This window comes from Trachypithecus francoisi, unplaced genomic scaffold (assembly GCF_009764315.1).
Source record: "Trachypithecus francoisi isolate TF-2019V2 unplaced genomic scaffold, Tfra_2.0 Lachesis_group13, whole genome shotgun sequence".
Taxonomy (NCBI): Eukaryota; Metazoa; Chordata; class Mammalia; order Primates; family Cercopithecidae; genus Trachypithecus; species Trachypithecus francoisi.
The window spans coordinates 119988473-120003680 of NW_022681458.1; the positions used below are offsets into that span (position 1 = coordinate 119988473).

At 53.3% G+C, this 15208-nt stretch overlaps 1 protein-coding gene across 1 annotated transcript; it reads left to right on the forward strand.

The window, feature by feature from the left end:
• Positions 1-7522: 7522 nt before the first annotated feature.
• On the forward strand, positions 7523-15114 carry TMEM37 (transmembrane protein 37). The gene is made up of 2 exons (XM_033231760.1): positions 7523-7679; positions 13254-15114. The coding sequence occupies exons 1-2, from the start codon at positions 7659-7661 to the stop codon at positions 13824-13826; spliced, it is 594 nt and encodes a 197-aa protein (XP_033087651.1). The 5' UTR covers positions 7523-7658; the 3' UTR covers positions 13827-15114.
• The last annotated feature ends 94 nt before the right edge of the window (positions 15115-15208 follow it).

A 15208-nucleotide genomic window follows, 5' to 3' on the forward strand; every position in this document is an offset into this window, starting at 1 on the left:
CCCAGGAGGCCATGCTTAATGCCACATGACCCTGCACCCAGTCCTTGGTCACAGCTTTAGGGGACAGCGATGGGCCCCTAGCTCTGGAGGAACTGGCTCTCAGACTGCTGGGTTATCATTAAACTGAGCAGCCTAGCTCTACTGGGCTACAGAGATTCTCCCTGAGGAATCTGAGCCCGGAAGTAGAGAGATCATTTGCCATGAGGGGTGAGGGCTGCTGTAGAGCCGCCATGAGCTGGAGTCCGGGCAGGAGGCTGCAGTGGGTGGCGAGGTGGGGAAGGCAGATGGTGGTGGGATAGCGAGATGCAGATGTTGCAAGTATGGCTGGGTTATCTCACCAGCACAGCAACAGGGCGGGTCTTACAAGTTCAACTCTTAAAAGGGCCAGCAGGTGACATGGAGGACAGACAGAGCCAGGGGTAAGACTGGTGGGGCCCACAGAGCATAGCCTGTCCCTAGGGCAGCCCTGCAGGGCTGTTGCCATTGTTCCCATCTGGCCAAGTGATCCTCAGGGTTCCAGACTGTCTCATTTTCAAGAGAAGTCAGGGTTGGGGCTCAGAAAATGATACCCCAAAATGTGGTGCTTTGACTTGCTGAACTGAAGAAAAAGCCTCTGACCGTCTCTCTGATCTTCCCCGGCTCCATCCTTACTCTCCCAAAGAAAAGAACGAAGTTGTTCTCTGAAGTTTCCTAATCTGCCTAAAGTCTGGACCCACTGAAGAAGAAAACAATGACTCCTGGTCCTTTCCCTAAGTTTTCATTAACTGAACATGGCAGGAAGCCCGAAGTCTGTCAACGTACCTGGGCAGGCTTTTGTCCCAAACTATTGTCTGCTCTGCAGGCTCAAGAGACTCTGTCCCAGGCCATTGTATGTTCTTCAAGACCACTGAATTCCCCTAAAGATCACTTAGCACCCCTCTGAAATCATTCACACTTCTCCATCTCCCTCTCCCCTAGAAACAAGAGTACAGAACCATCTGTACCCCATTGTGCGGTGGGGCAACCATGCTGTGATTCACTCCCTTGCGTGCTAATACATTTCAGTGCCACAACTCCTTTCTCAAGTTGACTTTTCAGCAAACCCTCAGAGGGTAAGGGAAGTTTTTCCTTGACTGACCCCTACACCAAAAATCCAGAATTTAGCCTAAAATCCTCAACTTTTTCTTTTTCTCCTTTTTTTTTTTTTTTTTTTTGGAGATGGAGTCTCACTCTGTTGCTGAGGCTGGAGTGCAGTGGCGTGATCTTGGCTCACTGCAAGCTCCGCCTCCCAGGTTCACGCTATTCTCCTGCCTCAGCCTCCCGAGTAGCTGGGACTACAGGTACCCGCCACCACACCTGGCTAATTTTTTTGTATTTTTGGTAGAGAGGGGGAGTTTTTTTTTTTTTTTAACTAAAAACACTTTGAGGCTGGGCATGGTGGCTCATGCCTTGGTAGGCTGAGGTGGGAGAATTGCTTGAGCCCAGGGGGTTGAGGCTGCAGTGAGCCATGATGATGCCACTGCACTACAGCCTGGCCAACAGGGTGAGACCCTGTTTCAGAAAAAAAAAAAAAAAAAGCCACACCCAACACTTTGTGGAAAAAACAATACAGGACTACAGGCTGAGGATGATGAGCAAGTGCTGGCTGAAGGTCCGAAGTCCATCCCCTTACCCTATTCTCATGGGGAGGCCACCCTGCCCCGAGTAAATTCCCCAAGAGATCCCAGTTTCCCGTATTGCTCCTCCCAGACCCTTTGACCCAGACTACTTTCCTTGTAAACATCTAATCTAACAACCTAAGTGGTGGGGTATTTCCTGGGTTTCCCCAGAGCTTAGACAAAGCCCTGTGTAAACCATTTAACTTCCATAGTCATCAGCCCAGTTATGCCCAGTACTCATGCCCACGCTGTTTCTTCTTCGTCCCTCATTGGTCATTCCGTGCTCACCAACCAACTCTTGGTGCCTAACTTTGCTTCTTGGGCATTTTGATCCCAGCAGGGGTACCCCGATGAGGAAAGAACACAGATCCACTCTGGGGAAGAGATGATCTGGCAGTCTGTGCTGTACAATAACTCTGGGTGCATTTGTTTACTGTCTCCAAGAGACTGAGTGTCCCAGAGTATGCTGATGAGTATAATGTCCAAGTCTGCGAAGAAAAAGTTGATGGAAGCCTCTCCCGTCGGGGTTCGGCGTGTGCCTGGAAATCTGTGGGGTCCTGATGCCTCCAACTGTCTTGAGGGAGGACTTGACTTTGGAAAGGCAGGCCCTACAGAAAGGCCACCCTCAAAGGTCCCATCTACATCATTCTCCCTCTCCCCACCTCTCTGGTACCACCTCTAAATACAGAAGCACCTTCAAAAAACTCACGCGGGGGAAGTTTCCCGTATATAGACACGTTTAGGAGAAAGTTTCCCATATACAGACACATTTAGGAAAGATACTAGTTCCTCGTTTCATTCATCGCTTCAAGCATAGCCAGCCCACCCCTGCATTCCCCCTTAGATGCTGGGTGTCCCCGATGAAGCTGCTGACTGACAGGCCCTTTCTTCAGTTGCAAGGTGAACATCATACCTGTGATCCTTCCTCACCCAGGAGAAAGGCAAGAAGGAAAGACTCAGGGCAGGGTGGGGAAACTCTTTGGCCCCCAGCCAGCTCACATTAAAATGTGGTAAACAAGCTCTGTGTTGCAATCAGGCGCCCGAAAGGAGGTCAAGGAGGTTGAATGCCGGGCTGGGGCTCAAGGCAGAGGAGGCAAAGGGCGTGGGGAGGCCTGGCTGGAGGGAAAGGAACCCAGCCTGGAAAGGTCTGGAATCAGGGAAACCATGGGGTGGGGGCTGGGAGAAGAGGAAGACCTGGTGGGTAAAGGCGGGGCAGCAGGAGGAGAGGAAAGGGAAGAGGCCATGGGCCACAGACAAGGCAAGGCCTGGGGAGGTCAGAAGTACAAGGCACAGGCAGCAGGGAGGGTGGGTCATCCTGGCACCACACAGCTGTAAAGCTTGCCCAGTGAGCTTCAAGAGACTGCTCCTTGCCGACTCCCTGCTATTACCTCTGGGTGTTTGAAGTGTGTCTGCCCCAACTCGTCCCTCCCACCTTCCATCTCCTCAAAAGAGAAACCTCCAGCACTGGGAACTACCTCCAAGACTAAATCTCCGCACAGAGGAGTCACCTCTCAGATCTAAGTTTCCCTGGGAGCAGGGACCACCCAAACTTAGAGCCCCTGGAAACTGGATGGTCAAGATCATGAGTTATTCGGACTTATGCATATGCGGGCCAGGACAGTGCACCTGACACCTTATGCACATTGCCTCATGGGATCCTCACGACACCAGGAGGGAGATGCTTTCCAATTGACAGAAAACTGAGAAGCACAGAGTGGAAGTATTTGCTCAGAATGCGTTCGAAGCCTGGTTCCTCTGTAAGCAAGCCTTATTGACCAACCCCTATTTAGGGACTGGGCATGGAGTGGTGAAAGAGGGAAAAAGTCCCAGCTCTCATGGAGCTCATGATATTTTAGAGAAGGAAAGAGACAATCCAGGAAATAGACAAATAGCCACGTTCAGCTAGTGATCAAGAATTTACAAAGGTAAAAGGGTGGCAAGTGGCGGGGGCGGGTGTTATTCTGGCTGGGAAAGTCAAGAGATGCCCCTGAAAAGGCCCTAAGGCCCTGCAGACACCCAGGGGAAGGTCTTGGCAGGAAAGTGGGGGGATGGGGGGCCAGGAACCAAAGCTTCATGAGCCTTGGAAAAGAGGGATGGGAAGATGCTTGAAGGGACAGAGGAAGTGAGAGTGAAGGCTGTTCCACAGGCATCCAGGCTAGAGAGGAGGGAATCTGGGGTGGGCTGAAGTCAAGCAGGCGCTGGAGGGGCAGAGAGGAGAGGATGGAGTATATGGAGGGTGTGAGGGCAAAGAAAACAGGAGGATGTGGAGCCTGAACTAGGGAGGCCCAGGAAAGAGGAGAAATGGAGAGGTAGGTTTTGACTCTAGCACTCAAGCACTGTTCCATTGACAGGGACTTTGTCTTTTTCTTCTTTGTCCCTCATTGGTCAGGACAGTGGTGACTACACAGTAGGTATTCAATCACTTCATTCATTTAGTCAATGAATATTTATTGAGAACCTACTACATACCTGGCTCTGTCATAGGCACCGGGGATACAATGGTGAACAGGACAATGTCCTTGGCCTCTTGGAGCTTACATTAAAAGGGGGAGACAGGACAAGTAAATATGTGTATGTGGGCAGAAGGGAAAAGAGAATGGAGGGGCTGTTTTAGATGTGGGGGTCGTGATAAGGTGACATCTGATCCCAGACTTTAAAGAAGTGAGCTGGTGAGTCTTAAATGGGAGAATCTCGGGGAAGAACATTTCAGGCAGAAGCAGCAGCAAGTACAAAGGCCCTGAGATGACGACTGTTTGTTGACCGAACAACAGATCTAGTGCTTGTTGACTGAATGATCAGGAATTGTGTCCCTACCAATACACCTGAAACTCTCTAAGGAACATGCCTGGGTCTTCCTCATCAGAAAAGAGTGGTCAGAGGGGTGGGAGGGAGCCACTTCCTGCCTTTCTTTACGCAATTCCTCTTTCCCCAGCCCTGGCCAGGCCTAGAAGCAGGGGTCAGGGAGGATCAGGTGCTAAGTCTGTCACAATCTGGAGAAAGGGCAGAGAAAGTCAAAGAATAGGCAGGCTCTGTGCTGTCCCACAGCCCAGCACTCATGCCCACCCTGTTGCTACTTTTAACACCTGGGGGTCCACCCGGTCATCCAACCCCCACCTCTGCCCCTGCCATGACCCCCCTCACACTAAAACTCCTTACTTCTCTGGTCATTCTCCTGGCGCGTTATTTGTCTCTGTAGGGTTTAAGGGAAAGCTTCTTCACCCTCTGAAGTTTCAATGAAAAATAAACTCACAAAAGGCACATTAAATGGAGAAAAAGGTATATCCATGAACTCAATGTGTACACCCGGGGAGAATGAGAGAGTGATGCCCACCCCTCAGCAGTGCTCAGAAGCTTCTATACTATCCTGGCAGAACAGGTGATGGGAGAGGGGAGAAGAGGAATTCTGTAGAGGACTGAATGGATCAGGGAATAGAGATTAACTTGCCCGGTGTGGTCACATTCTTGGTCCTACAGGGAGGAGGAGAAAAACAATCATTCCTTTTGGTGGCTCTGGATGTTAGGCAGATAAAGGAACTTCAATTTCATCCTGTGTTTTGGGAGAGATGGTGAAGGGAGGGAAGGTCAGAGAGACCTTTAGACTTCTTCAGTTGGGTAAGTCAAAGCGCCATGCTTTGGGACTTCTGACCCCAATACTTCTCTGGCTATCTCACCAGGATTTGAGAGGGCTGTGGATGCTGCCACTCCCCACACCACTCCCCACACCACCCCAACCCCCTAAGACACAGAGGTACCTAGGAGACTCCAGGTCTTAAAGTCTTAGCTCAGATTCCACCCAGATTCTGGCCATATTCCCAGTCCTCATGTGAGCATAAGATGATCAGAACTGGATAGTCACTTCCTCTTTATTATTCTTAAGTCATTTCTGCTTCTCCAACTATCTTGCTGACAAAGACATGTTGCTCTAAATTCTACTGATTCAAGACTTTTCTATTCTTACCAACAAAGCATAACAGGCTGTGAGAAACATGCCTGACCACACACAAAATTGGAAAAGGCATGCAGTGGGTGCAGATGACCCGACCTAACTGTTCCTTCTGATTTTAATTCCAGGCACTTCCCTCTTGGCCAGGTGCGATGCTATGATCCAGAAGGTGTCTCCCACAGGGCATTCTTAGGGCTCAGTGAAAGAACCCCCACCCCCAACAGGACAGGTCTTCCTTTCCCATGTGGGCTCTTTATCCAGAACCCAGAGCTGCGGAGGGTCTGGCTTCTGGGACCCTTGACTGGGGAGAAAGCAGGTGGGGGCCACCGAGGGAAGGCCGGAGAGCAGAGAGGCACCAGGTTGCCTGAGCCTGGCCAGCTGCCCTTTGCCTTAGCTCAGTGGTTATCAAAGCCTGGCCCCCAGGCCAGCAGCACCAACATCACTCGAGGCCTACTCAGCCAGAAACTCTGCAGTGGAGCCTCCCAATCTGTTTTAACAAACCCTCCAAGTGACTCTGGTGCAGAATGGTGGCAAGAACTCAAACCTGGACTAGGCCTGCCGGGTAAGTGGAGTCCTGGCTCTCCGGCAGACTCAAGTGTGGGTGGCCTGGACCAAGCCCGCCTGTGCCTGGGCCATTTCTCCGTTTGTCAAGCCCTAGGACTGGGGTAAAGGATTTGACAAGGTCTCTTGGGCAGGGATGGAATCAGATGAATATCTAAGTGGAAGATATATAGACAATTGTAACTACTCCTCTTTCTCACATGGCTCTAAAGGGGAAAACAGATGAGTGCAGTTGCTTTGTCTTTGGGTAAAGTCACTAGGAGCTGCCTGCCTGAGTGAACCAGACAATTTAATTTATGCCATTTAGTGAAGGGTCTTGCTTTACCACCACATTTGAGGAGGGGCGGCATGGAAGCCTCTCTGTTGGAATTTGTGACCCTTGGATGCTTCTCCCACCTCCACCCTTTTTGGGCGGGAAAAGCTTTTAGGTGCTGCCTCTTTAAGAACTCAGATCTGGCCGGAGGCCGTGGCTCACCCCTGTAATCACAGCACTTTGGGAGGCCCAGGTGGGCGGATCACCCGAGGTCAGGAGTTCCAGACCAGCCTGACCAACATGGTGAAACCAGTCTCTACTAAAAATACAAAAATTAGGAGGGTGTGATGGGGCGCGCTTGTAATCCCAGCTACTCGGGAGGCTGAGGCAGGAGAATCGCTTGAAAGAGTTTGGGGTTTGAACCCGGAGGGGAAGGTTGCAGTGAGCTGAGATCGCGTCATTGCACTCCAGCCTGGGCGACAAGAGCAAGACAATGTTATAAAAAAAGAAAACAACAACAAAAAAAACCTCAGTTCCTATCGAAGTGAAGAAAAAATAACCACATTCGTTTGGCGTTTTTGCACTTTTAATAGTCCCTGAAGAGTTCAGGAGGAAAGCAGGGTTTTACATCCCCTTTGAGGGACGCAAGTAGGATTGCCCAAAAGGTTCCACTCCGTTTACACTTAGCGAGGGCCCAGCAAGAGCCCCACCTTTCACATTCATTATTTCCCTTACTAACCGAGGCTCCGAGACGCTAAACAAGTAGCCCAAGGTCACACCGCAGGGTGAGGGCAGTAGAGCCCCGGCGCGTGCCTCCTCCCTTCGGACCCTGCCGCGTTCCCAGAGGCTCGACTCAGCAAGCTGGAACAGGAACCGAACCCTCGGGCCCTCTGTCGCCTTCCCGGCCCTCGAGGAATCTGCGCCCCAGGAGAAGCGGTCCTCGGAGGTTCGGGAGCGTCGGAGTGACTTCCCGATCCTTTACCCTGGGACCCGAGGGATCCCTCTCCCCGAGTGCCGGGTCCTCCCCGCGGCTCCCCAGGGCCTCCTCCGGCCGCCCTCGCTGACTCAGCGTAATCTGAGCTGCGGAGGGCGGCGGGGCTGGCGGAGCCCGCCCGGGGTTAATTGCCGAGCTTTGAACGCCCCCTCCCGCCCCGCCCGCCTCCAGCAGCCGCCCCGCCCCCGCGGAGAGGTCCGGGGCGGGCGCCAGCGGCCACAGCAGAGCAGCTGGAGGGAGCGAGGCTGCGGCGCGGCCGCCGGGCGCAGCATGACTGCTATCGGCGTGCAGGTAGCCCGCGCCCGGCGAGGCGCTGACCCGGGGTGCTGCCCCGCCGTGGGAGGTGGGGGTGGGGGACGGGGGGAGGGGCGTACCCACCGCGAACTCCAGCGTCGGCCCGGGGGTGTGAGCGCCCCCCGTGCCCGCCCCCTGTTGCAAACCTGGGTCCGGAGGAGGCTGGGCGGGGAGCAACCTCGAGGAGCCTGCCTCGCATAGCTGCTCCCGGGGCGCGGACTCTGGCTGCCTCTGTTCGCGGCCTTGCAAGCACCCGAGGCTCCCAAACTTCATTGAGAAATATTTCTTCTCTTTGGGGTCACCAGTGACTTACTGGTCGGTTTACTATAAGGGTTCCCCTTTGTGAGAAATGAGGCGCATCTGGGGTGGAGGAACAGAATCGACTTGCAAAGTGAGGCTTATGTAACAGGATGCGTCTCTCGGGAAGCTAGACTTTTCTGGGGGTGGAGGTTAGGAAGACTGTCTCCCTCCCCAAAGCTGCGTTTGGGGTGCTGGGCTGGTGGTGGACTCGCTGAGGCGCGAGTCCTGTGGGAAAGGCTCTGGGGAGGGAAGAAGCCCGTGTCTCTGAAGGCTTGGCTTCTCCTTAGCGGAGTGCAAGATGTTTATGTTGGCTAAGAACCTACACATTCCTACCCGCTCCCTCGGGTCTGCTGCTCCCCGAAGGGAAGTCAGTGGGTGGCGGTACCGCTCCCCAGCGGGCGAGCTTCTTTTCCGCGCAGCTCGCCCGCTGCAGAGTCTAGCCGCTGGACTGTCCCCGGGATTACAGGGGCCCGTTGACTTCGTGTTGAAACGCTCAGCCACAACACTGACCTAGTAGATACTGTTCGGCCCATTTTATGGATGAGGTAACCGAGACTCGGAAGTAACGTGCCCTCAGTGGCTGGACGAGGAACAGAATCAAGATTCAAACCCAGGCTTTCTGACTCCAAATCCCACTGGCTCCTCCTGCCTTTACCTAACGGGAGAAACCCTATCCACAGGCCACCCCCAAAACCTCTTCTATAGCCAGGACCTAGGCACCTGGGCGAAGCTGGGCATGGGGCGCAGGGAGTTCCTCCCCTTTGTTCTGGAGCATGTCTGGAATCCCGGCCAGGCAGCGTGCTGGGACAGACCAGGTGTGGTCCCTCCCCTCCAGGAGCTTACAGCCCATGTGGGGAGAGAGACTTGGAAACAGGGCATGGAGGGAGCGAATGCTCAATTAAGAGGTGCAAAAGTTGCCAGCTGGGGAAGAGGAGGAAGCCTGGTAGCAAGGTGAGAGCTCAGCTGGGGAGGCCACAGGCTCCAGGGGAAGGGTGGGTGCTGCGGCCACTTCTGGGGTAATAACTCTTCATCCCTACAACCATGACTTGCCGGGGGCAAACACAGGTAGGAGGCAAGTTCTGGGTCATGCAGGCAGGGGTGGGCCCAGCTGGGGCTGAGAGGAGCAGAGGCAGGGCCGCTCATCAGAGGCTGTGAACTTCCAGGATGTTGATGATGGTCATGGCCTCACCTGGGCGGCAGGGGGAAAGTGGGTGATGAGAGGGAGCAAATACTGGAGACATGTTGGGGATGTGGCGAATGAGTTGGGAGGAGCTTAGGTTGTCTACCTGGGGGTGCTTTGGTTAAGGGGAACGCATGAGGCCCTGAGTTAGAGGAGGAAGACCATGACATTGGACTCAGTACCCCAGTAGTGTCAAGTGACCCTATTCTATAGGTCACAAGAAATCATTCAGGGTTACAGATGAAAAAGGAAAATGCTTACATTTTTAGCGGAGAAGTTAAGGCTCAGAGAGATTTAAGTGATTGCCTAAAGGTACCCTGCAGGGGTCCTCTAGGTCAGGGGCAGGACTTGACCCCCGCCCCCGCCCCCGCCGTAACTTCTTTTCCACTGCATACCTGTCCAGCTGCCCTCCAAGAGCCGTTTCAGGCCCTGCATCACTGAAAGCTGGCGGAGGTGCCGGGTGGTTAGGAATGAAGACTTCAATATGTGTTGTTGTTACTAATATTAATAGCTACCATGAGTTGGGAGCAGTCCGTGTACCGTGCATCTTTATATACAGGATCTCATTGGGTTCTTGGGAGTTTCAGTGGTGGCTGGAGAGTTTCAATGAAGCTCTGCTTTGGGGCAGGAGTGGGAGGAAACGAGATGAGGTCAGCTGTCTTCAGTTTCTGATTCGGACGTGACATCTAAGGGCCTGGAGATTAAAGTCCAGTCTGCCTAGGACAGGTGGGGCTGGGGAAGGGACAGGACGTGCCTGTTTTCCAGCCAGCATGCTGTCTAGGGTTAAAAGGTTTCTGGGTCCTTTGACTTATTCTCTGCATGTGGTGCTCCTCCTTTTTAGGACCAATTATCATTCTCTAGGGACCTTGTAACCTTGCCAGGTGCCTTCATGGCTACGACTTTCCTGCAAGTGTCATTAACTTCATTTTCTTTTTTTTTTTTTTTTGAGACGGAGTCTTGCTCTGTTGCCCAGGCTGGAGTGCAGTGGCACAATCTCGGCTCACTGCAAGCTCCGCCTCCGGGTTCACGCCATTCTCCTGCCTCAGCCTCCCGAGTAGCTGGGACTACAGGCGCCCGTCACCGCGCCCGGCTAATTTTTTGTATTTTTATAGAGACGGGGTTTCACCGCGTTAGCCAGGATGGTCTCGATCTCCTGACCTTGTGATCCGCCCGCCTCGGCCTCCCAGAGTGCTGGGATTACAGGCTTGAGCCACCGCGCCCGGCCTATTAACTTCATTTTCTAGATGAGAAAACCAAGGGCTCAGTAAGTGAAGAAACTGCCCAAGGACAAACACCTCTAATGGTTTGTGGAGTAGACATAGGTTTTCAAAATTTCTTTGGTTTTTTTCTTACCGGTAGATTTGTTTTGTGTGTGTAATAAAATGCAATACAGACTCCTGGACCCCCAGTGTCCCAAACAGGTACAAGGCTCAGTTGAAGTGAGGAAGGGGGTGCAGCGCCAGCCTGCTCAGCTTCCCTGCCCACCTGGCTTCAGCACTGGAAGCCCCACCAGGAGCAAGGGGACACAGTTTGAGAAGCACAGCCCATACGCATAGCTCTGTGGTTTTGACTGCACCCAGGCTGCCTTCATCTCAGCACCTGGTCCTAGCTCTGGCATGGCCCTTGAGGCATCCCTCTGCATGCACCTTCTCACCAAGCCGGGCATGGGGCGCAGGGAATTCCTCCCCTTTGTTCTGGGGCATGTCTGGAATCCCGGCCGGGCAGCGTGCTGGGACAGACCAAGTGCAGTCCCTTCCCTCCAGGAGCTTACAGCCCATGTGGGGAGGGCTGTAAGGGCTCAGTACTGAGCCCCTAGCACAAAGGCCCTGTCCTTAGAAGGCCCTAGTCAGTATTTATTCACTGAATGGATTCCACCTCCTGTATATCATACAATTGTCTGGGCAACCATAACAAACTTCATTGCAATTTAAGTGAGTGATCTTGGGCAAGTCACCTGCCCTCCACATGGTTTCCTTCTCCGTACACCCACCATGGAGCCTCCTACTTTATCAACCTCATAAGTTTGAGAATAAAATAGGATCCTACTTAAGGCAGAGGTGCTGAAAGAAAACTGCATCCTTATTCTTGTACCCCTGAGGTTGAAATTAGTGGTAGCTCCTGTGTCTGGGGCATGTGAGCAGATACCCTTGCTGGGCTCTTTGATCAGGAGTCTCCCAGAAGCAGGGCTTTATTTTATGTCTCACACAGAGAGGAGTGGCCCAGACCTGCCTCAGGAAGCCTCCATTCGCCCACGGCCTAGGACACACCCTGTGTTCCTCATTGCTCCATTCTCCTAGGTCCTAGCAGTGACCGTCATGCGTGCCTATTTTGTCTATCTCCCAAATTGAGGTGTAACCTGGCATCTTCTAAACACACTTCAAAGCAGGTCATTTAATGTGTGACTGTGCAGGAGACTCGGTTTAAAGGGAGCTTCAGACGGAAGTGACAGTGGTTGCAAACGACCTTTGACTTATCTCACAGCTCTCCCTTGAGCACCCACTGAATGCCCAGGTATTGGGGACACAGCAGTGCATAAACACAGAATGTGGTGGTGTGGTGGTCAGGGGCTGCCTTCCCAGAGCACACAGTGTTGGAATGAGACAGAAATAATATGTAACTACAAACTGTCCTCAGAATGGTGAAGAATTTGAACAGGTGCCTGACACAGAATACCAGGAGGGGCCTGACTCTGGGTTGAGGGAGCAGGAAAGCGCTCCCTGTGGAGTAGACTTTAAGCTGAGACATGAAGAATGGAGAAGAGGTGTTGTCCTGGCGGGGTGGCAGGAGCTGCAGAAGAGCCTCTACAGGCTGAAGAGCCAGTCATCTGAGGAAAGAAAGTTCTAGACATGGGGAGAGGGGAGTGTGCTGGGAGTTGAGGTTGGGTAGGGAGGCGGAGCGGATTGTGAGGGGCTTGTGGGCAGTGTAAAGAGTTCCTGAAGTCGGCTGGGCGCGGTGGCTCAAGCCTGTAATCCCAGCACTTTGGGAGGCCGAGACGGGTGGATCACGAGGTCAGGAGATCGAGACCATCCTGGCTAACACGGTGAAACCCCGTCTCTACTAAAAACTACAAAAAACTAGCCGGGCGACGTGGCGGGCGCCTGTAGTCCCAGCTACTTGGGAGGCTGAGGCAGGAGAATGGCGTAAACCCGGCAGGCGGAGCTTGCAGTGAGCTGAGATCCGGCCATTGCACTCCAGCCTGGGCGGCAGAGCGAGACTCCGTCTCAAAAAAAAAAAAAAAAAAAAAAAAAAGAGTTCCTGAAGTCTTTCATTTGCTTTCTGGGTCAGGGCTTGGTTGCAGTGCCCGGGTGGTATCCTTGAACTGTGAGATGAGACACCTTACTGGACACCTAGCCTGGAGACCGGGGTGGGGGCACCTCCTTCCAAGGCTGAACCAGAAGTGGAGGAGAGCTGCAATGGCCTTCCCATGCCCAGAAGCTGCAGGAGCAGACAATGGGGTTGGCAAGCTCTGGATAGGGTACGGGCCGCACAAGCCTGAGGGCAAGATGCAAACATCACTCTCAGTACCAAGAAAAACAAGGCAATAACCTAGAGTCCTGGGCTGAACGTGGACAGCTCAGAATGATCAGGTGGGTGGAGGTTAGGACAAAATCGTGTGTCCTGGGCAGATGGAGGGAAACAGAGCCGTGTATTGATGTGCTAATGTCTCAGTGCTTGGTACAACCCTGGCAGCTCTGCCAGGCCGTATTCTTGTTTTTCGTACAAAGAAACCGAGGCAGGCTGCATGCTCAAGGTCATGGGAGGCAGGCACGACAGGTTTTCTGAACTCAGAACTGACTCAAATTTGTCAGTCGGTTTGGACTTCTCACCCACTGTGAAGATCACGAAAGAAAGCAAGCTCAGGGAACTCTTAGTGCCCGGTGAATACTGGATGGCAAATGCGCACAGGTCTAGAAGGGTGGAAGGGTTCCCCAAAAACGGTGTATCTGGTCTGTTCCGGGCTTCACAGGAGACCGGAGCAGAGACTAGGACTGTGTGGAGTGGGAAGGAGGCCTCAGGGGTGTTCCCTGCAGAGGTTCCTGGGGACATGGCAGGGCTGTGACTGACAGGGTGCTTCCTATGGTGTTTTCCAGGCCCAGAGGCCTTTGGGCCAAAGGCAGCCCCGCCGGTCCTTCTTTGAATCCTTCATCCGGACCCTCATCATCACGTGTGTGGCCCTGACGGTGGTCCTGTCCTCGGTCTCCATTTGTGACGGGCACTGGCTCCTGGCTGAGGACCGCGTCTTTGGGCTCTGGCACTTCTGCATCACCACCAACCTGAGTGCACCAATCTGCTTCAGAGACCTGGGCCAGGCCCACGTGCCCGGGTTGGCCGTGGGCATGGGCCTGGTGCGCAGCGTGGGCGCCTTGGCCGTGGTGGCCGCCATTTTTGGCCTGGAGCTCCTCATGGTGTCCCAGGTGTGCGAGGACAAACACTCACGGCGCAAGTGGGTCCTGGGTTCCATCCTCCTCCTGGTCTCTTTTGTCCTCTCCTCCGGGGGGCTCCTGGGTTTTGTGATCCTCCTCAGGAACCAAGTCACACTCATCGGCTTCACCCTGATGTTTTGGTGCGAATTCACTGCCTCCTTCCTCTTCTTCCTGAACGCCATCAGCGGCCTTCACATCAACAGCATCACCCATCCCTGGGAACGACCATGGAAATTTTAGCCCCCTCCAGGGACATCAGATTCTACAAGAAAGTGTGGTCAAGATGGGACTTTTCCAACATGTGGCCTCTGGTGGGGCTGAGGTGGGACAAGGACCTTGAAACGGCTGCCTCTTTGCCAGGGACTTGTGGGTGGCCAGCCAGAAATGGCCGGGGGACCTCTGCAGCTGATGTGCAGGACCAGAGGCCAGGAGGGTGCCTCAGGGCCACCAGCTGCACAGACCTAGCCAGATGTTGATTTTAGAAGAAGAAAAAAACATTTTAAAGCTCCTTCTTGAATTTTATTCCCTGGACTGGAACAGAGTTGGAAGCAGCGGCGTTAACTGGTGCCCGAGCTAGCTGCACAGCCAAGGATAGTTCACGCCTGTTTCACTGACTCGTGCTGGGATAGGGGCTGCAGAATCCGTGGGGCTCCCAGGGTCATTAAGAATGGATCGTTCTTCCAGCGAAGGGTCCAATCAGTTCCTAGGACTTTCTTCCACCAGCTCAAAGGGCCTTTGTATGCGTGTCCCTGGCTTTAGCTTTGGTCGTGCCAAAGAGGCAGAGTTCAAGATTCCCTCAGAACGCCCTGCACACTGTAGGTTTTCAAACCATTTGACTCGGTTTGCCTCCCTGCCCTTTGTTTGAACCTTTCAAACCCTGGATAACCCCAGCTTCTAGCAGCTGGCTGTCCCCTCTGGGAGCTCTGCCTTTCAGAACCGTACCTTAAGGTGGGTTTCTTTCTGAGAAGAGTTCTTGAGCAAGCCCTCCCAGGAGGACCCACCTGACTGCTAATACACAGCCCTCCTCAAGGCCCGTGTGTGCACGTGTCTGTCTTCTGTGAGGGCCAGACAGCCTTAGGGCACCATTTTTAATCCCAGAACACATTTCACAGAGCAGGTATCTAGATCTGCTGGACTCCGCAGGAGGTGAGGGGGAGCAGTGAGAGCCTGGGTAATGATTAACACCCATGCTGGGGATGCATGGAGGTGAAGGGGGCCAGGAACCAGTGGAGATTTCCATCCTTGCCAGCACATCTGTACTTCTGTTCATTAAAGTGCTCCCTTTCTAGTCCTTTTTCTGCCCAGAAGTAGGTGAGGTTATTGAAGTAGGTGAGGTTATTGCCCTCAGCCCATTTCTTTCTACACAGACTCCTTCCCCCTCCCTCACCTGGTAAATTCTGGCTCCCAGCAATTGTGTGGGTTTTTGGTCTCTGCCCCGCTCTTGTCACTGTTGCAGGTTCCTTTCCTGGTCTGGGCTGAGCACCTGTACCTACCTCTATTGTGATGTTTTAAAATTCTTATTCCAGGATGCATGGAGTCATGAAGCAGTCTGCTTTGTAGGATGTAAAGCCATGGACTTTAAGGTTGAACTATCAAGATGCCCAGAGTCCATGGAGATCATC